Source organism: Ctenopharyngodon idella, chromosome 5 (assembly GCF_019924925.1).
Source record: "Ctenopharyngodon idella isolate HZGC_01 chromosome 5, HZGC01, whole genome shotgun sequence".
Taxonomy (NCBI): Eukaryota; Metazoa; Chordata; class Actinopteri; order Cypriniformes; family Xenocyprididae; genus Ctenopharyngodon; species Ctenopharyngodon idella.
The window spans coordinates 27,767,060-27,787,401 of record NC_067224.1 but is presented as its reverse complement, the minus strand read 5'-3'; the positions used below and the strand labels follow the sequence as shown (position 1 = coordinate 27,787,401).

The 20,342-nt window shown below is 35.2% G+C and overlaps 3 protein-coding genes across 7 annotated transcripts; 1 reads left to right on the top strand and 2 right to left on the bottom strand.

Moving 5' to 3' along the window:
* Window positions 1-236: 236 nt before the first annotated feature.
* imp4 (IMP U3 small nucleolar ribonucleoprotein 4) lies at window positions 237-4,462 on the bottom strand. The gene is made up of 9 exons (XM_051894347.1): window positions 4,330-4,462; window positions 3,246-3,354; window positions 3,072-3,155; window positions 2,882-2,991; window positions 2,573-2,705; window positions 2,258-2,412; window positions 839-933; window positions 668-741; window positions 237-570 (listed from the first exon to the last, which is right to left on the bottom strand). Exons 1-9 carry the CDS (start codon window positions 4,330-4,332, stop codon window positions 458-460), a joined length of 876 nt encoding a protein of 291 aa, XP_051750307.1. The 5' UTR covers window positions 4,333-4,462; the 3' UTR covers window positions 237-457.
* A 1,890-nt stretch (window positions 4,463-6,352) lies between these two features.
* si:ch211-102c2.4 (uncharacterized protein LOC568178 homolog) lies at window positions 6,353-7,965 on the top strand. The gene is made up of 5 exons (XM_051894362.1): window positions 6,353-6,447; window positions 6,555-6,851; window positions 6,927-7,016; window positions 7,145-7,164; window positions 7,424-7,965. The coding sequence occupies exons 1-5, from the start codon at window positions 6,408-6,410 to the stop codon at window positions 7,430-7,432; spliced, it is 456 nt and encodes a 151-aa protein (XP_051750322.1). The 5' UTR covers window positions 6,353-6,407; the 3' UTR covers window positions 7,433-7,965.
* Window positions 7,966-8,152: 187 nt separating this feature from the next.
* rabl6b (RAB, member RAS oncogene family-like 6b) lies at window positions 8,153-20,032 on the bottom strand. Of its 5 annotated transcripts, none has more exons than XM_051894340.1 (17): window positions 19,832-20,032; window positions 18,915-19,342; window positions 18,481-18,615; window positions 17,294-17,341; window positions 16,558-16,587; window positions 15,788-15,840; window positions 15,587-15,681; window positions 15,348-15,488; window positions 14,798-14,903; window positions 14,487-14,590; window positions 12,715-13,106; window positions 11,987-12,152; window positions 11,233-11,421; window positions 10,016-10,349; window positions 9,717-9,900; window positions 9,477-9,532; window positions 8,153-9,398 (listed from the first exon to the last, which is right to left on the bottom strand). In XM_051894340.1, exons 2-17 carry the CDS (start codon window positions 19,045-19,047, stop codon window positions 9,207-9,209), a joined length of 2,358 nt encoding a protein of 785 aa, XP_051750300.1. In that variant the 5' UTR covers window positions 19,048-19,342; window positions 19,832-20,032; the 3' UTR covers window positions 8,153-9,206. The 5 variants fall into 5 exon arrangements, with proteins under 5 accessions (XP_051750300.1, XP_051750302.1, XP_051750301.1 ...); XM_051894342.1 differs by having other exon boundaries at window positions 15,587-15,678; XM_051894341.1 differs by having other exon boundaries at window positions 18,915-19,339; window positions 19,832-20,021.
* Between the last annotated feature and the right edge of the window lie 310 nt (window positions 20,033-20,342).

Here is a 20,342-nt window from a genome sequence, read left to right as displayed (position 1 = left end):
AATGAGAAAGGGGCGTGTGCTGCGGGTAACGAATGTAAAGTTTTTCCAAGCATTAAAGAAACCGACATAACTGTTATATACGTTCTCAGTATACAATTCAAAATGTTTTTGTTTGTTAAAACCAAACAAAAATGTTTCAAGCAAAAACTCATTTTAAACATACTCGATACAAGCCACTTTATAGGGAATAATGAAGAGATTAAGGAACAATAAATGCATAATACAAAGCCTACAAATGTAAAGAAGGTTTTTTTTTTAATCTCCAGGTAAATTCTGTACAAAAGATTTAATTTGAGGAAGTGTCAACAAGCAAACAATATTATCATATTGAACACAATTGCTCTATCCTTTAAATGTCACAATTAAATGGAGGAAAAAAAGACCACTATGTAGGTGGAATAAAAATGAAAATGTCCATGCTGACAGAACAAGGCAAGTTTCTGAAGAGTACATTTGGCTATTCCACACTCAAGAATTTCCTCTTTTTCGCAGTGCGCATGTAAGGGTGGTGCCGCCATTCAACATCTGCGGTATTCTCGTTCTCCAGTGTGCCGAGCTTGATCATGTACACTGAAAAGCAAAGATGAAATACAAGATATGCAACGTAAGTGCCCATTCTGAATTAACATCAATTGATCTAAAACAATTAATCTAAAGAGTTGCTTACATTTCATTTCAAATCTGGGCCCAACCTCTGACAACTCAACGTTCTTATGGTCGGTTTTCTTGTAGGTGTGGTGTCTGCAATATACAAAGTAATTTCAAAGTCATCAAAACTAAACTTCTTAATCTAAATTTGCTCAAAACCTTTACTACAGCAGTTAACACCACCACTCACCTGAAAGAGATGAAATCATCTGTATTTGCGAACGTAATAACACGTCTACTATCCTCTTTGGGTACAGGAAAAAGATACTTTAGGATGTTGGACACCTACAGAGAAAATGTTTTTTTTTGCTTAAATGCCATTACTAAACATAGTCATCATTCAGATCAGTCAGAGATTATAAAGCTTTCAGAAGTTTTTATGATGTTGCATTGAGAGTCTAAATAATCATCAGTAAAGCATAGTCTCTTTCTCTCTATAAGTACATATGACAGATGATAACGTTTATTTATTTAAAACAGAGTATCAAATACTATGCACTACTGTTCAAAAGTTTGGGGTCAATAAGATTAATGTTTTGGAAAGAAGTGTCGTGTCTTATATTCACCAAGACTGAATGTATTTTATCACAAATAAAGTAAAAACAGTAACATTGTAAAATACATTTTTTACCATTTCAAATAACTGTTTTCTATTTTAAAAGGGGCCCTATTTTGCTTTTTTACATTTTTCAGCTTTCTTTAGTGTGTAATGTTGCTATTTGAGCATGAAAAAGGTCTGCAAAGTTACAAAGCACAAAGTCAGAGTTATTCTCTATATCAGTAAGCACGGTTTCTGAACTCCCCAAAATGCCTTGACTGTAGTCTTGAGTTTTCCTTCAGGAATGTACACGTCATAATATTCCTCAATTGAATAATCCCCACCCAAGGCATAAACAAAATAGGGGGCGAGGCCTGTTTGAGTTGTGTTAGTAAGTGTGTTAAAAACTTGCGATTATGGTAAGGGGCGTGACATTTCTGAAACACGCTCGAAGCGGCTGACCAATCACAAAACACTGGTACAGCCGTTACTGCTACAGAGCGTTACTGACAGACTGGGAAATGAGGTGCTGCAACAATGTAAAATATGAGAAAAAAAAGGTATTTTTAACAGTCAAGCGTGAAAACCTATTCTAGTAGACCCCAAAAACAAAATCAAGACTTTGAAAAATGGCATGATAGGTCCCCTTCAATATATTTTAAAATGTATTTTATTAGTGTAATGGCAAAGCTGAATTTTCAGCATCATTACTCCAGACTTCAGCGTCACATGATCCTTCAGAAATCATTCTAATATGCTGATTTGCTGCTCAAGAAACATTTCTTATTATAAATGTTGAAAACAGTTGTGCTGCTTGATATTTTTGTGGAAACCTTGATACTATTTTTTAGAATAGACAGTTCAAAAGAACAGCACTTATTTGAAATGGAAATCTTTTATAACACTATAATGTCTTTGCTGTAATTTTTGATACTTTTTTTTAATCGCATATTGCTGAATAAAAGTATTATTTTTGTTTAAAAATACTGACCCCAAACATCTGAATGATAGTGTAGGTGAGAAACTGACTTTATTATTGTTTCTAAGGACATTATTTCCTTTATAACTCACCCTTCGGCCAAGACGTGATGTGAAGTTGTGAAAGATGAGGTGAGGGTAGGCCTCGGACATGGTGCCAATGTCTGGAACATCATGTCTCATTACCACATTATACAATGTGAAGTAGGCTGTCGGTCCAAAAGGAAGGTGACATACCACCAAACCATCTAAAGAAGAAAGAGACATAGATAATAGATGGAAAGTACCTATAGTGAAAACTGATATGAAAGTAGAGAGACTGGCATTTACAATACACCAAACGTTGACACACATACTCAAATATGCATATCCAAAATGGACACACATGAAAACTTTAAAAGTCCATACCTGGCTGGCCTCTGGTCTCGTGGACTATGACAAGGTCACTGACACTATTAGCTTTGCACGCATGTACCAATGTTTTAACTTCATGGTTTCCTCTGTTCATACGCTGGGCCCCTGGAAACATCAGCTTCATTTCCTGCAAAACAAAAATGCCACCTAAATAAACCACAACCACTGATAGACGACATTTCCCTTACATCACTATGGTAACATGAACTTACAAAAGATCAAATTAGAGTAGACAAAAAGTTAAACATCTGCATGGCTACAAGCATTCATTATGTCAAATGTGAATAATAAGATTTAACAAACTTTGGCAAACATCTTGAGTCTGGAGCTGGGGTCTCTGGATGTTGTGACCATAACTTTGGGGTCTTCCACTCCTGCCCATTTGTACTCATCATCCATATGAGAGCTAACACCTATGTAATATCAAAAATTATGTTTATATATGGCAGCAGATAAAACAGGACTCTGATATATGTGACAGAAAAAGAGTCACCTTCTCCACCCTCATCATCAAACTCCAACAGTTTCTGTAATTCTAATGCCTCTTTCCTAACCTCAGTGGGTAAAAGACGATTTTCTGCAAGATAAGAACAGCATAATATATGACAACCTCATAATATATCAGTTAAGGTGACTGATTGAGTTGGTTATCTAGCTGGAATCTCACCATCTAAAGCAGATTTGACCTTCTGTTTTTTCTCTTCAATAGTGCGCAGTCTGTCCTCCTGGGCTTTCCTGTACAGGTATTCCTTTCTCAGTCTCACCTCTCGCCGCAGCTACATCACAAAATACAGTTCAGAAACAATATGAATTGTAGAAAATACACTGTTCAAGTTTGGGGTCAGTAAGAGATTTTATGTTTTTAAACAAAGTCTCATTTGTTCACCAAGCTGCATTTGATCAAAAATCATTAAAATAGTAATATTGTGAAATATTATTACAAATTAAAATAACCGTTTTCTATTTTAATATATTTTAAAATGTAATTTATTCCTATGTTGGCAAAGCTGAATTTTCAGCACAGCCATTACTCCAGTCTTCAGTGTCACATGATCCTTCAGAAATCATTGTAATATGCTGATTTCGTGCTCAAGAAACTTTATTATCAGTGTTGAAAACAGTTACTTAATATTTTGTGGAAACTGATACAATTTTACAGGATTCTTTGATTAATTGAAAGTTCAAAAGACCACTTATTTAAAATAGAAATCTTTTCTAACATTATAAATGTATTTACAACCATTTTTGATCAATTTAATGCACCCTTGTTGAATAAAAGTATTAATTTCCTTTAAAAAAAAAAATCTTAGTGACCCCAAATTTGACCTGCACAAGAGAAATATTTGTAAGCAATATCATTTCTAAGACATGGCAAGTGTTAACCCACATTTTCATGGACAACCAGCTCGTCGTCAAAACTTTAAAGACCACCCCATGTTCAGAGAACATTCAATTCACAAAACATTTGGAGAAACTGCTTAAAATATTAGTGTACACTTGTACAGTTCTTGCAAATGATTTTTCTATTATCAGACTGGGTGAGGGGGAGAAAAAAATCACACTATTAATGTGTTCATCCATCTATCACACTTCATTATTATGGAGCTAGATCACACTACAACACAAAGAGGTAAGCAATGACTAGTTCGATAAATTCCTGTTCTATGTAGCGCATTAAAAGATCTACAGGCAAACGACAAATACGTCGAACAAATTTGAGGATATTATATGTATAAACATATTGTACTTACCATTTTGAACAACTACACGTGACAATTCAACCTTACAGTCTACTATCACGACTTCCTGTTGGACAATCCGCTCATCCAATCATTAACAACGAACAAGAGTGACATTGTCTTTCAAAATAAAAGTTCACAACTGTGGGTGAAATGCGGCACAACACGGGGTCTGTAATAAATCCTTAGAAAAAGTAATTGGTATAAAATAAAATATTATTTTTAAAATCACTAATATTACAGAGCATACAATACTGTTCAAATATTTATGGGTAGTAAGATTAAAAAAATAATAATACTTTTATTCAGCAAGGATTCATTAAATTGATCAAAATATTTCAAATAAATGCTGTTCTTTTGAATTTTGCATTCATAAAACAATCCTGAAAGAAAAAAGAAAAAAAAAACACTTTTTACACAAAAATTTTAACAAGCTGCCATGAGATGCAGAGAGAGAAAGACAACTGCATCCAGAGTCGAACTCCTATGCTCCACCAGATCTTCATTACAGACTGAGAGACCCAACACACTGGATGAAGAGAGACACTAAAGGGGCAAACATACTCAACTGACTGATGTGAGGGACTAACATCTCTTCCCTCGTGTGTGTGCAGGTATATATAATCACTACAGAGAACGTCTCAAAATTTGAATTGCCATCACAACTTACAACTTGGTCATTCACTGCTCTTATAGCAGTTCTTTATTTTGTTAGCCTAACAGGATTTTCTTTCAATAGGCACCAGTCCATCCCTATATGAAATGGACGTTAAGTGTTTAATTGACTCAGAATCAATTAAAACTGGGACTGGACTTAGCATAGCTAGGGGACTTGGCATTTAAAAACTATGAGTAATGCTGTGCAATGAACAGAGTTTAGAGTTTAGACTCTGCTCTCAGGGCAGACATGTATGTTACAGAGTTCTCTTAAACAGAATATGGATGGTAAAGCTATAGTCACTCCATCTTGGTTAATTTTTTTAAAATAAGGAATAACATATTTATTAAGTAAAAATTTAAAATTATAGAGACAAACAAATGAATCAAGTAAATAATAGTTTATAATAAAATCCAGAGTATTGTATCTAAAAGATGAAGTTTGTGAAGATCAGAGTATAGAAGGACAAAAGAAGTAAGATTACAGAATGAAAGCAGAGGTAGAAGAGACGAAGCAGGAGAAGCAGAAGTGAATAAAATAAGAGCATAAGATAGATGAAAATAGATATACGAGGTGTTGTTTTGATACCTTTAAGACCTTTAAGAGAATCTTGCGTTATCTCATATCTGCAGAGATAGAAACAGACATATTTTGATATGAAGGTACATCACATAATAAATTTTGATGGAAAATACACCCACTCGATCTTACAGCCCAGAAGAGACACCAAAGATCTTACATTTGGAAATATTCAAACATAGCAGAGCATATAGTAGAAAATGATTAAAGAAATCAATAACATGTAAAAGAATAATAATGTATAAAGAATAATCATTAAAAGAAAGAAATAAAAGATATTAATGAAAACAAATTTGACTACAAATAATTTTGCATGCCTGTGTTCCTTAGTTAGTTTCCTTGGTTGTTAATTAGTTCTACATCTGTTCCATTTTATTTTGATTACTCTCCCTGTGTTGAGTTTCCTCAGTTCATTTGTGTGGTATCATCAGTTTTGACATCACATTTTAAAGCATTATAATCAAACCAAATAAATGCAGCCGTGGTGAGCATTAGAAGAGATATATGTAAACAAATGTTACTAACATTAAACTTTTAAACGCTAGTGTGAATTTTAAAATAAATGAAAATAGATTGAGAAACAGAAAAAATAAAGAAATGATCCAAGAGTTTCATATATACAGTAATATGCCATGCGCAAAAGACAGCAAGCTTACAATAAATGTTGAAACAGTTGTGAATGTGAAAATGATTCACTGATGACCAGAGTGAATTCTGCTGTTAAGAGAAGTAAAAGACATGTTCCTTCTAAATGCGTTTGTGGCGAGTTATTTCCTGTATGTGTTTCCTCTTCTTCAACATTTAAGACCAGTACATCCTTACAGACTCAAAGCACCGTCTGATTTCAGCCATCATGCTTCTACTAACAGCATTTCTGCTAATGATCCTAATAGGTAAGGTCAATACACGCATACAGACTAACATAAACATAATTCGTATTTTATACCTGACAAACTCCACTACCATCTCACAGAGGACAAACATATATTTTTCTCCACAGGATACAGCACATCTGAATATCTGCAGACACTCTCCTGCCCCTATGAGAATAGGAATATATCTCAGAACAGAAGAGTGTGGTGCAAAAGAGATGTTGAGGATGAAAGCTGCTGTACAGGCTTCTCATTCCGGCCAGGCGTTAGTGATTTGGAGAATGGCAATATAAACGTGCAAGATGATGGAATGTCCTTCACCATCTCTGTACAGACACTCACACAAGGGGACGGAATCTACTGGTGTGGGGTCATGACTGAAGACAAGATCATTGTCAAACTGGCTGAGGATTACTTCACCACTGGTACTTTCAGAATATTTTAATTTAATTATTTAATTTAATATCTAAGATGATACAATTTATTATTCTATGTTACAGCTCCATTTAACTTTGTTTGGTCTATCCTCCGTTGGATTTTATTTCTTTTGCTTCCTGTGATGACCATCTCAACTCACATTTATTCAAAGAGTGAGTGCTCACACAAACCACCTTAGTTTATCATCACATTGTTGAAAAACATTTAGAGCTTTAAACATGTCTTTAACCTCTGTAAATTATTATTTTTATATGTTTACATATTGTTCTGCTGACCATAGGGAAACACGGAGATACAAAGGTAAGAGTGAGCTGTTATAAAATATTTTTCCACCTATTTTTAAACTTAAAAAAATTAAGTTCAGTTACTGCCTTAAATTAAGTAGCCTGTGCAAGTCATAACATAAATTATGTTAAACTGACTGAATCTCGTCTAACTTATAACAAAAGTTGAAATTGGTTTAATTATTTTGATGAGTTAATGTAAAAACATATGTTGCCAGGACTTATTGATCATATCAATAAAATGTGTTTTTTAACTGAAACCTTTAATTTTGCAGACAACATGAAAACACATAATGAAGTCTGACCTCAAAGAAAGAAGGTGTAAGAATGAGGCAGTCACATTTCTGAAGAAAATGGCTGAATGGCAGCCAAGCCGTCGGCTGTAAATGTAGGCTACAATTTCTATTGTTGTTATTCTTTCTGAATTTAAGTTTTTTTTTTTTTTAACAGAAAAGTTCAAAAAGGCAGCATGACAATATTCAACTGCCAATATTTAAAGTGAACGTAGGTAATTATTGTGTTCCGTTTGTTATGTAAATTAACATACAATGTAATGTTTATAAATAACATTATTGCTAATGCATTTATAATTTATGTAAAAACTGTTGTTTTAGGAAAAAATATTTTTAAATGTGGATGTTTTCCTCCTTTTAATAATATGCCTGAATTTATAAAAAATGTTTCTTAATATATAAAAACAAACGTCATTGCCACATTATGCAATGTAACATATAAAGCATAAATGAACATATAATTTGTAACACAATTTTGATGTAAGAATACATATATAATAAACATTTAATATTTTTTCATTGCACACACTGTATCAAAGACTTTGCGGAAGCTAAAGTATATCTCCGGGTTGACCAAAGTGTGCCGTCTTTGCCAACTTACTCTGATTATTAGTACACAACTTAAAGAAAACAACTTAAAAACAAGTGAAATTTATAATACAGCCACACTGAAAAAGAGAGAGAGAAAAACCAACCCAGTAACATTGCAAAAATATTCTAGTATTTTTTGTATTGAATTCAGGTTTCAAGCAAACAGCACAGTTTCAATCAATCATGTTTTCATTGAAAATTAGGCAAAAACAAACAAACAAAAAAAAACCTTAGATGACAAATAAGTCATAGTTCTTTCTTGTAATTTACCATCATAAAACAATAAGGTAGACAAAAACAATAGAGTGCAAAAATTCAAAATGATATAATTACAGACAAAAAAGTAAAAGAAAAACACAAGTTTGCATAATGACACAGTAGATAGATCTCATTGTTTTATCCAAGCACACTCATTACTGGTCTATTTGAGCTCTTTACGGTCAAGCGTTGCATTTCACCATAGTTTCCTTGAAGCAATTTCCTGATATAAAGGATGTGAGAACAGTTATGTCTGATGTCATAACTACTCCGCTATCATAAGCATTCATTGACCAAAATCCTTTACATTCCTAAAATATTTTTTCTTGATATACTTTGGGAAAACAAATAATCCTACCATGAAGTACAGTGTATTCATTTCAAACACTAAACACACAGCAAAATTACACAAAGCCAAGCTCTCAGAACATCTATTGAGCATAAATACCAATTCATCCACATACACAAGGCAACTAATAAAATCAATGAAAAACATATGTTGGTTCACATATGTGATGTTGAAAATATTGCAACCATATAAAAGCAAGCATGTAAACATTCAGAAAGCACAATGTTACGAGTGAGTGAAAATGGTCCATTTCAATCTGAAAAACAAAGTACAAAGGTCAAATTACATGCAAGATGTAGCAGTTTTGCATGGCTTCTCCACTTATTGCAGTTTGAGCCCAAAGAGTGTGAACTACGCCAGCCCTTCCAACCTCTCCAGGCATGGAAGGTGGATTGGGAAGTGTTTGTGAAAAGTGGAAAACCAGTGTTAAGCATTTCTTAGCCTGTCAGTCAGATTACATAGTCATGTGTTGGGCTGCTAAAGAAAGCTTTTGTTTTTGATGAGAACTCTTTCAAGATTGTTGTACCAATGCACAAACATTGCTTTAGCAGAGAGAGAGAGAGAGCGTTACAGTTCCTCGTAGTCACCCTCCTCTCTTTTTGCTAGGCCTTCTTCTCCAGCCAGAAAAGCTTCAAGATCATCAGTTTTCTTGCTTCGTGACTTTTTCTTTCTCTTCTCCTTTTCATCTGCTACCCCAGCTGCCTCATCTCTTTCCTTTTTCTTGTGCTTGTGTTTCTTCTTGCTACTTTTGTCATCATCCTAAGCGAAATACGAAGTAGTTATAAAACAACAGTATACCATTTCATTTATGAAAGGTTGTAATTGATTATAATTCACCTCTTTACTCCTTTTTTTCTTTTTCTTCTTTTCCTTGGAATGTTTGCTTTCTTTTTCTGAGAATAAAAACAGAAAAACATTTATAGATGGCTGATAATATGCATAAATTCACAAATATACACTTTTCAAGTGTAAAAGATACAGTAAAAACAGTAATATTGTGAAATGTACATTTATTAAAATCTTTTATCAGAAATCATTCTAATATGCTGATTTGATGCTCAAGAAACAGAGACTTGCCATCTTGCTCATCGCTGCTGTCTTTGCTTTTGATTGACTTCTCCTCGATTCCTAGGCCAAAGAGGTCACCGTCATTCTTGCTTTTGAAGGAGAGTACAGTAGGTTTCATGGGCTCAGGGATTTTAGCTGCGTTGATGTCATCATCGGATATATCAGGAATATCATCTCTAACTGGGAAAGAGTCCTGAAACAAGACAACAAAAGTCTTTTCTAGTTATTCAAACCCTAAATTTGTAAATCCAGACAAGTCACCAAAACATGAGCTAAAATGCCCATCATCATCATCATCATTTCAGTACCTTAATCACTTTCTGCATGACTTCTTCCTCGCTCTCAAAGTCAGGGTCATCCATGACAAATGAAAGCATCTGTTTGGCCACAGGTACATCTGGATCTGTGTCAGAGGACTCTGCCTGAGCCGATCTCTCTTTATGTTTTATGACCTGTGCTTGAGGATCTGTCAGGGCTGTTGCATCCGACGCTGTCTGCAGCGGTTGAGTAGTGTGTACTGGAATGGGGCTGAGAATGGAAGTTTCTATGTTCTGACTGCTGACACTCTCCTGGGTCTGGATCACTGGCTCTTTGTGGATATGTTTTGGTTTGTCCTCCAGTGTTAAAGAATCCATAGTCACCCTGAATAGCCATAATATTGTTAATATTATTGAAGGGTTAGTTTCACCCAAAAATGAACATTTTGTCATTAATTACTCACCCTCATGTCGTTCCAAACCCGTAAGACCTTTGATCATCTTCAGAACACAAATTAAGATATTTTTGATGAAATCCGAGAAAACTACTCCATAGACAGCAATTTAACCACCACTTTCAAGGTCCAGAAAGGTACGAAAGACATCATTAAAATAGTCCACGTGACTGCAGAGGTTCAACCTTCATTTTATGTAGCGACAAGAATACTTTTTTTTGCGTGAAAACAAAACAACAAAAATAAAATCTTAATTTGTGTTCCAAAAATAAACGAAGGTATTACAGGTTTGGAACGACATGAGGGTGAGTAATTAATGACAGAATTTTCATTTTTGGGTGAACTAACCCTTTAAGAATTAACATGAAAACCAGACTTTGATTCAGGTAACAAACTTATTGCCCAAAACACAAACAAAATTTTTAGCTTACCTCAGCTATTATTTACTAGTTCATCAACATGTCACTTATCAATGTATCTTAAATTTAATCTATCATTAAAGGCCCGTTCACATCAGTAATGATAACTATAAAGATAACTATATTAGCGACCACACCAACGTACAGTAACGTTCTGTTTATTATAAGCGCGCGTTGCAGTTATGTCATCTGCCGGTTTAAATGCTTGAGCTCTATAAAACAGGATTGATTCTGATTAGCTGTTTTTATCATTCCAATGATATTGATAATATTTTAATTGTGGTGTGAACTTCCCTATTCTCACAGAAATGATTATTAAAACTTTATAGTTATTGTTATAGTTATTGTCCTTGGTGTGAACGTGCCTTAATGAAAGACAGGAATTCAAGCTTACAGGTGGGGTTCTAGATCCAGATCTTCATCCTGAGTTACAGTAGGTTTTGGACCCTCCTCATCACTGGAGAGGGTGATATCCAAGCCTTTACTGACAATAGAAGCTCTAGGTTCAAGTTCTGCATCATCAGGGTCCAAATCATCCTGGAACCCTGCGACCATGGGGTTTCCTTCTCTTCCTTCCCCATCACTAAAATAAACATGTTACAAGAATGGATGAAAAATTCAACTTATTATGCACTGAACATCAGCTACAAAGTTTCACACATTTTTGAACAGACAAAACCACACAGAAACCACTAGCTCAGTTCATTTACAAGTAAAAGTACACTTCCATGCAAAAGTTTGGGGTCAGTAAGATTTTTTTTAAAAGAAATTAATAATTTTATTCAGAAAGGATGCATTAAATGATCAAGTGACAGTATTAAGCAGCACAAATGCTGTTTCTTGAGCACCAAATCAGCATATTAGAATGATTTCTGAAAAATCACGTGACTCGAGTAATGACTGCTGAAAATTCAGTTGCCATCACAGGAATAAATTACATTTTTAAATACATTAAAATAGAAACTAGTCATTTTAAATAACTAGTTAATACTTTTTAACAAGAGCCTTCTTTCAAAAACATTTTAAAAAAAAAATCATACTGATCCCAAACTTTTGAACAGTAGTGTACGTTGATTACAATACATTTTCAAACAAAATAGCATATCATATTTAAAAAAAGGCCTCTTTGTTATTTGCCCTTGGTGTACCTGTCACTATCTGCAGTACCCGCAGCAGAGGGCTGGGTGTTCATAGCTGGTCTTGCGTTAGAAGGCAGACCGTCTTCCAAGAAGCTTTTGTCAAGTCCCTCGTCTGGCACAAAATCATCCACGCTCTGAACTGTAGGCGGAGTCGCTGCAGTTACTGGATCTGGCTCTGTGGAAATCCAAGAAGTGTAAAGTCACATGATCTGGGGCAAAAACATCTGACATTAAAAATATATAAACAGCAGCAATTACAATGAGTTCCAAACAAGAAGAATTGTAAATGACAAAAAATTGATATATTGATATGCGTTTTACTAAATAACTACTGCTTGATATCCAAGCTCCTTTAGGTGGGGTACAAGAGCTAATAAAACCCTCTCCATAGCTCAGGAATGCACAAAGTCTTGTGATTTCTATTGATCCACAACACATCCTTATGATCTGCACGAGTCCTAATCCTCCCCATTTTTCACGGCTTTGTGGGTCTCGCTCGAGGAAAACGCTCTCTGAGAGAGGATGTGTGTGAATGTGTGTGTGTGAATGAATTCCTCTCAGCCTTCAAATCCCTTTTGCAGTTCATAGCATTAGGCCAGTTCTTTAAGAATGAGTCAGTGAACATTTGAAGAGAAAAGGCATAAAACCTGTTTTAATGCCATATAAAAGCTCAGTTTTTCTAACCAGAGTGTTTTCTAATAAGCACATGCAGCTAGAAGCACCATGCTAAAACTCACCCTGGGAGACTGCTGGAGGTTCCTGGGCAGGAGAGGAGCCAAAAAGCCTGGAGATCAAGCTGCGTTTCTGGGGTTGAGGAGCAGAGGCAGAAGCCTGAGCTGGAGCAGAGACCGTCAGGCCAGGGTGAGCAGGAGAAGGGGATGGAGAGGGAGAGGTCGTAGGCGCTTGGGTTGAGGAGAGAGGGGGAGGAGGAGGGGACGGAGAGGGAGATGGAGACTTCAGGATCTGGGAGGGAATGGGAGGCTGCTGGGGGCTACATGGGCTGGAGCTGCTAGTGGAGCATCCGCTCTGAGGAACGACGGGAGACTGCGTGCCTGAGGAGGGGCTCTGTCCGTTAGCGGGACCGGGAGAGTTGTAGCCTTTACTACGAGAGTCTTTCATTTCCAGGAAACTGAAAGTTATAACAGACACCTACTGTATCATAATGGTCAGATGGCACTCACTGCAGTTCACAAACCCAAAAATAGGCATTTGTGGATGTTCCTGTAATTTCAAACAGGCCTACAACACCAACAAAATAGCCTTTGTGAAGGAACGTACACTACTGTTTAAAAGATTGAGGTCGGTAAGATTTTTAAAATGTTTATAACAGACTTAAAGGGTTAGTTCATCAAAAAATAATTTATTATGGGTTCCAAACCCATAAGACCTTTGTTCATCTTCGGAACACAAATTAAGATATTTTTTGATGAAATCCGAGAGCTCTCTGACTCCTCCATAGACAGCAATTTAACCACCACTTTCAAGGCCCAGAGAGGTACTGAAGACATCGTTAAAATAGTCCACGTGACTGCAGTGGTTCAACCTTACTTTTATGAAATGACGAGAATACTTTTTGTGCGCAAAAACAAAACAAAAATAATGGCTTTATTTAACAATATCTTCTCTTCTGTGTCATTCTCCTATGCCGTTTAGGTTCTTCGCTTCTGTGTTATACATCAGAATGTCAACTCATTATTGGCCGGCTCCTGCGTCAGCAACACACGCATGTGTCGTGCTGCTCACATGAACAGCGTCAGCCAATACTGAGCCAGAGTTCTGACGTAGAACCTAGAAGTAAACAGTGTAGGAGAATGAAACAAAAGAGAAGAAATTGTTGAATAAAGTCGTTATTTTTGTTATGTTTTTGTGCACAAAAAGTATTCCCGTTGCTTCATAAAATTAAGGTTGAACCACTGTAGTCACATGGACTATTTTAAAGATGTCTTTACTACCTTTTTTGGCCGTGAAAGTGGTGGTTAAATTGCTGTCTATGGAGGAGTCAGATACCTCTCGGATTTCATCAAAAATATCTTAATTTGTGTTCCAAAGATGAACGAAGGTCTTACGGGTGTGGAACGACATGAGGGTGAGTAATTAATGACAGAATTTTCATTTTTGGGTAAACTAACCCTTTAAGTCTATTATGTTCAGCAAGGCTGCACATATTTGATTAAAAATACAATAAAAAGAGTCATATTTTGAAATGTTATTACAATTTAAAATAACTGTTTTCTATATTTTAAAATGTAATTTATTCCTGTGTTGGCAAAGCTGAATTTTCAGCATTTTTACTCTTCAGTGTCACATGATCCTTTAGAAATCATTTTAATATACTGATTTGCTGCTCAAGGAACATTTCTTCTTATTATCAATGTTAAAAACAGTTATAGGATACTTTTGAATGGTAGTGTAGTTGCTGATATTTGAATCAGAATTCTTTGACTGTTTTTGACTGTCCAGCAGGTGGAATTAAACTACAGGAAGTTTGTGTGGCAATTTTAGTTCTTACATATCATAGTTCTGGTCTTCTGTCTCCTGCTGAACTGTTAGCTCCTCTAGCGTGGCATCGATGTCCAGCTGATTGGTCTCTAGCTGTCGTAACAGGGTCTCTCTCTGTGAAAGTTAAAATGAAAGTTTCCTTTAAATTAACTGAGATTCAGGCAAACATGCAGAAAAAGATTTCTGATCTAATGAATAGGAATGAATAATTCTGCCAGGCACATGACACATAATGACCACTAACTTTGTCTGGTAACTGGTTGAGTTTTTATTTGATTAAACCTGTAGCAATACTGTAGCCTAGAACATTAACCTGCTTACCTGAAGCTGCAAAAATGGAATGTTGAAAAATCGGTGCAAATATTTCAAACCAAAACCGTTCTTCATAGATGATTCTGCATAATGGATGTAAGAGGAGCCAAGAGGTCTACAGAATCATGAAGACATCAAACATCAATAAAGCTCACCGAGAATAATATAAGTTATTAAGCACTCAAAAAACTCAGTTAACATATTCCATGATTTCTAATCTTAAATTTGAAATCAACCCACAAACTATAATGCAGTGAACTGACTATCTCCAACAAGAAAATATAATATCAATATGATAATATCAATATTTCATCAATATGAAATAGCATTCACAGCCCATTTTACCTCCATAATATGACATATTTCCATGTTAATGGGTAAAAAATTAGTATATGAATGGATTGTAATGGAAGTGGCAAATATCAAATACTATTTTGAAGAAAGAGCACAAAGACATTTTGATTTTAAACTGATAAATTGTTTGTAATAAGATCAGGAATGTATATTAAGACATAAAATGTGTCAATTTACATGTTTATGTTGACTGTAATGATCGAACCTGTTAAGACCAGCGATGAAGTCCCGGATGTCATCAGCCAAAATGACTCTGTGTTCTCCCATGTCCCGGTAATTCCCCAGCACACACACTGGCACATGAGTGGGTACCTTGGGCAACTCCCGCAGAATGTAATTATAAGTCCTATTGGTTCAAACAAAGCACACATTTTGTAAAACAAAGTGCAGCTGTGAGTTCTGCGTGATGGAGAATGGAGATGCTGATTGTCTTTGTTCACCTACCACTGCTTGGTGATGTCAAACATCAAGATCACACCATTGCAGTTCTTATACACATCCAAAAACTCAGCATCCAAGGCCAGTTCACTCTCCGTCTGCTAACAGCACAGAGACATTTCCAGCTAAACATTCAATTTCCCCCCTATTAATCATTATTTAACTGTTATTACACCTGATTTTGATAGAGTACTACTATAGATTTACCTCCTGAGGTTCATTTTCCAGCTTCAAGTTTTCACATCTCTTTTTCCCCTTTCCTGTAATGTCAGAGGCAGAATATTGTAACACTGCTATTCAAACATTTGGGGTCAGTGAGTGTTTTTTTTTTTTCTTTTTTTTTTTTTGAAAGAAAGTAATACTTTTATTCACCAAGGTGCATTAAAAAGTGACAGTAAAGACATTTATAATGACACTTCATGTGACAGTGAAAGCTGGAGTAATGGCTGCTGAAAATTCAGCTTTGCCATTAAAGGAATAAATTACATTTTAAAATATATTTAAATAGAAAACAGTTATTTTTAATTTGTAATAATAATACACAATTTTACACAATATTACCATTTTTACTCAATTTTTGATCAAATGCAGCTTGGTAAGCATATGACACTTCTTTCAGAAACATAAAAAAAAAATCTTCCCAACCCCAATTAGCTGAAAACATCTTCCAGTATCTTCAAGAGCATCAAAAACAGATAACAAAATGCTGCTTTTTCCTTTCTCTCAAAGGAACTGACGTTAGTGACATTAGCAAGAGTTGGTTTCCTGCGGTATCTAGTTGTCACATTGCACATCATTATGGCATGTTTTTTTACACTTCTAGTTTTGAAGTGTAAACTAAATACATTTGTAGTTCTGTCACAATGCAGTCAGTGAAAAGTCAGTTAAAACAAAATGTTTGCACTCGGATAACAGAACAAACAGATCAAGCACAGGCAAGTCACAGCCTAATGTCTACAATCTATGGAGTTTCTCACCTACACCTTCAGGAAGGGGGATTTTTTGGCCTGGTTGGACAGCAAGTAAGAAAAATACCATTAATATAAATGACTGCATGAGGATGAAGGAGGGCTGGGTGAAATGGCTTCATGTATGACCATCAGAATGAGATGGAGGGTGTGAATTAAACACATTAAAATGCAATTGACATGCAATACCTGTACACTAAACTTTAAAAGGTATGAACAAGAAAATGCATAACGGTTGGATGGAATACACTACACGTTTTTTAAAATCTCAACAGATTTTCCAGAACTAGGCATCATACACTTGCAGACTTTGTAAATGGTTACAGAGAAAAACTGTGCATCATACACTAAACAGAGGGTCACACTACCAGACTTTAACTCGCTCTAAACACAACAAACTCACACAGAAACATGCACCTCGTTGCTAGGAGACGCATGAAAAATGAAAACGGTGAGTTCTAAACTTGGCTCAAAATATCAAACATGCTTGAAATTGATATCCTCCAAATGGATGGAATTATATATAGAGTCTGTGCCCATCATACTATGTGATTTTCTGTGAAATCTGTGAACTTTGACTGCACAATATCTGATGATTAACTAGCGATGACTCCTCCAGACTGCAAATTAGGCCCAAACTATAAACTATACTGTAGTGTATTCCAGCCTTAAAATACGTATGACAATAACATCTACAAAGTCACCTGATCAGAAATTACTTAAAAATAGACTGGCAGCAACTCACCTTTATCCACCACATCCCAAACCTCCACCTTCACCACATCATCAGTAGCTGCGAAGAAATGACAAATATTTGAGCGGTTCTGGAAAACTGAGGTCACTTCCTTTCATTTATTTCAATACATTTATTTTGCAGTGATTCTGTTACAGAAGTCCAAAAAAAAAAAACAATTTCACAGCATCATTTAAAAAAAAATTTTTTTCTAAAACTTAATTTTTAAAATTTTAATTTGCCAAATTACTTGCCAAAATATTTTTAATTAAATATTTCATTTAGGTTTCTGGTTATCGAAAACAGAAATCTGTACAGTAGCAAACACAACCTGTTTAATTATAAAATAAACGCAACATTTATATAAAATAAATATAATTTTTTATATCAAATAAATATAAATTATTATAAAAATACTGATTATTTGAGGTGCTGAAACCTTGTCTAACGTTATAAGATTGCTTTAGGAAAACAATACCACAAAGTAATATCATATACAATTATATACTGTTCTTTTCAGAAAGAACAGGCAATAGAAAGTATGCAAGTAAAATGTTGAATACAAGTAGAGCCATGCCCGCTATCAAAGGCAGGAGACCTCACTGTAAATTACTGCTAACAGGTTACACCATGTAATGTTAAGGTGAAAGATTTCGACAGATGGCTGTACACAAAGAGGGGAAAACAAACTCTAGAAATCACTAGATGTCTAATGTTTGATACAGGCCATTTAAAGCCATCAAACTAATCTACATATCCACTATCTAACAGACTGCATATTTACCTTGATGTAAATCTATTTTGCATAATTAAGATGCACAAATGGAAAGAAATAAAAAACATTAGAAAATGTGCTCATGTCTTTTAAACAAAAGTGCAAAAGCAACTTCCTACACACTTAAAAATAAAGTGTTTTTTTGAAGTGATGCCATAGAACAGCCATTTTTGGTTCCCCAAAGAAACTTTCAGTGAACAGTTCTTAAAAGGACCATGTTTTTCTTCGTGTGAAGAACATTTTAATAATCTAAATAACCCGTTTTCACTGCAAAGAACCTTTTGCGCAGTGGAAAGTTTCCATGAAAGGTTCTTCATGGAACCATCAATCCCAATTAGGATTTTTAAGAGTGTTAAGTATAAACATTTCAATAATACTAAGATGGCAGAAGCTTTGATTTCCATAAAAAAAACATCAAGCTTACTTTTATAACTCCAGTGGATACTAGTGACCTGGATCTCCTGAGTGGGAATGTACTCTTCCTGGAACTTCTTACCCTGCAGCCGGTGCCACAGGGTGCTTTTTCCTGTGTTTCTATCTCCTCGAATGACTATCTTCACTGAAAGACCAAGCATTACATGTTAGAGCTTGTGATCATTAGTGAACATTATCTCTAGCACACAGCACCTAGGGGCTCCAGCAACACAGACTTGATTTGTTTTGACATGTTTGTGTGTGTTGCAATTTAGTCCAATAGCATGCGAATGCATCGAAAATCTGGATTTTTATTTTATTTTTTTTCCATTAAAACCTGGAAATATTTTGAAGCAAAGTAACAACAAAACAATCAAAGACATTTAAAAACATTCTAATTCTTAATTAGCATTAATTATACATTTCAGCAGACACTTGACTTACTGTTGTACTGAACCCCTTTAGCGAATTTTCTCTGCAGACTCTGGTTCATAGACTGTAGACCAGCAGGGATGTTCTTGTCCTTTACCTGACCAGCCGGCTCAGAGCCGACAAGCTTCTTCAGAGCGGAGAACATCTTGACCAAACTATGCCTCTAGATGTGTATTATAAATATAAAAGATTCTTGTCTCAAACTGGCCTCTATGACGCCCCCAGATTGTCTGTCTGTGGGTGGACAGTTTTAAACAGTTTTAAAAGCATTTCTGCATTAGTTTGAGAGGTGAACGAGTCCTTCTTTGGCACAGCATAACATCTGAGAATGAATTCAGATCTTCATCTCTGGATCCTTTTCCACAGAATGACACAGCTATTGCAGTCCAGCATCACAAGATCCTCATTCAAGTGATGAATCTGATCAGCTTCAGCTGCTGCTACAATATACAGAAAAAAACAGCAACAGTGAGCTGAGTTGAATGCATTATATCAAGACATGCAGCTGGAGACATATAAAAAGCCTGTTTCATGGATTGATAATATGTTGCAGAGCACTGCAGTAACTCTAATTTGCAGGGACTCCCGAGTTTGTGTCTCAGAACCTAGTTACCTGCCTGCCTAGACAACATTTTGGGACACCATAAGTGTGTGGAATATAATGTCCAAAAATGCTGTCTAGGTAGGCAGCTCGCTAAGTTTTAAGACACAACCCGAGACTGCGATTTCTACCATAATAGAAATGACCGTGATATTTATATAATAGAAAAGAGTGTAGCACTCAAAAAAGGAAACACAAATTGCATAGAAACTAACGTACTATTGTGGATTGCTGTTATATCAGATATTTGACAGGTACCTGTACATACTAGCCTGCTAACGCGGAACTAACTGTATATTAAACAGATTTGTGATGCTCTTGTACTTACAGTGGTATTGTCGTCTTTACTAGAGCAAAAGATTGATTAGACCCAACGCTCAACATCTTAAATGTCTGACCCACCGTGCAGTGTGTTCATACTATAACCTCTACAGCTTATGAATATTGAAATCATTGAAATGCTGCTCTGTGTGTTTGTGAAGTACACTGCGGTAGGGTTAGCTACAGTCACGTTAGTTAAATTTTAAAATAAAAGTCTCAATACTCAATTCGAGAATTTTGCTAAAAACCTAGAGATATCTAAGTTACACGTCAAAATGACGCATATATCACACATATAATATATGACACATTTCACCCAGAAATTCATTTTTAAAAATTAGATTTTTTCTTTTAGGAAAAAACAAACAAACAAAAAAACATGTTAGGATGCTTTTGTACGTTTTTTACTGTAATAACATTATTTTCACCCATTACTGTAGTGTGGAAAAAATATAAAATATATTTTATTTTAATATCCTAATGATGTTTCATTTTTTTATTGAAATACGTATATTTTT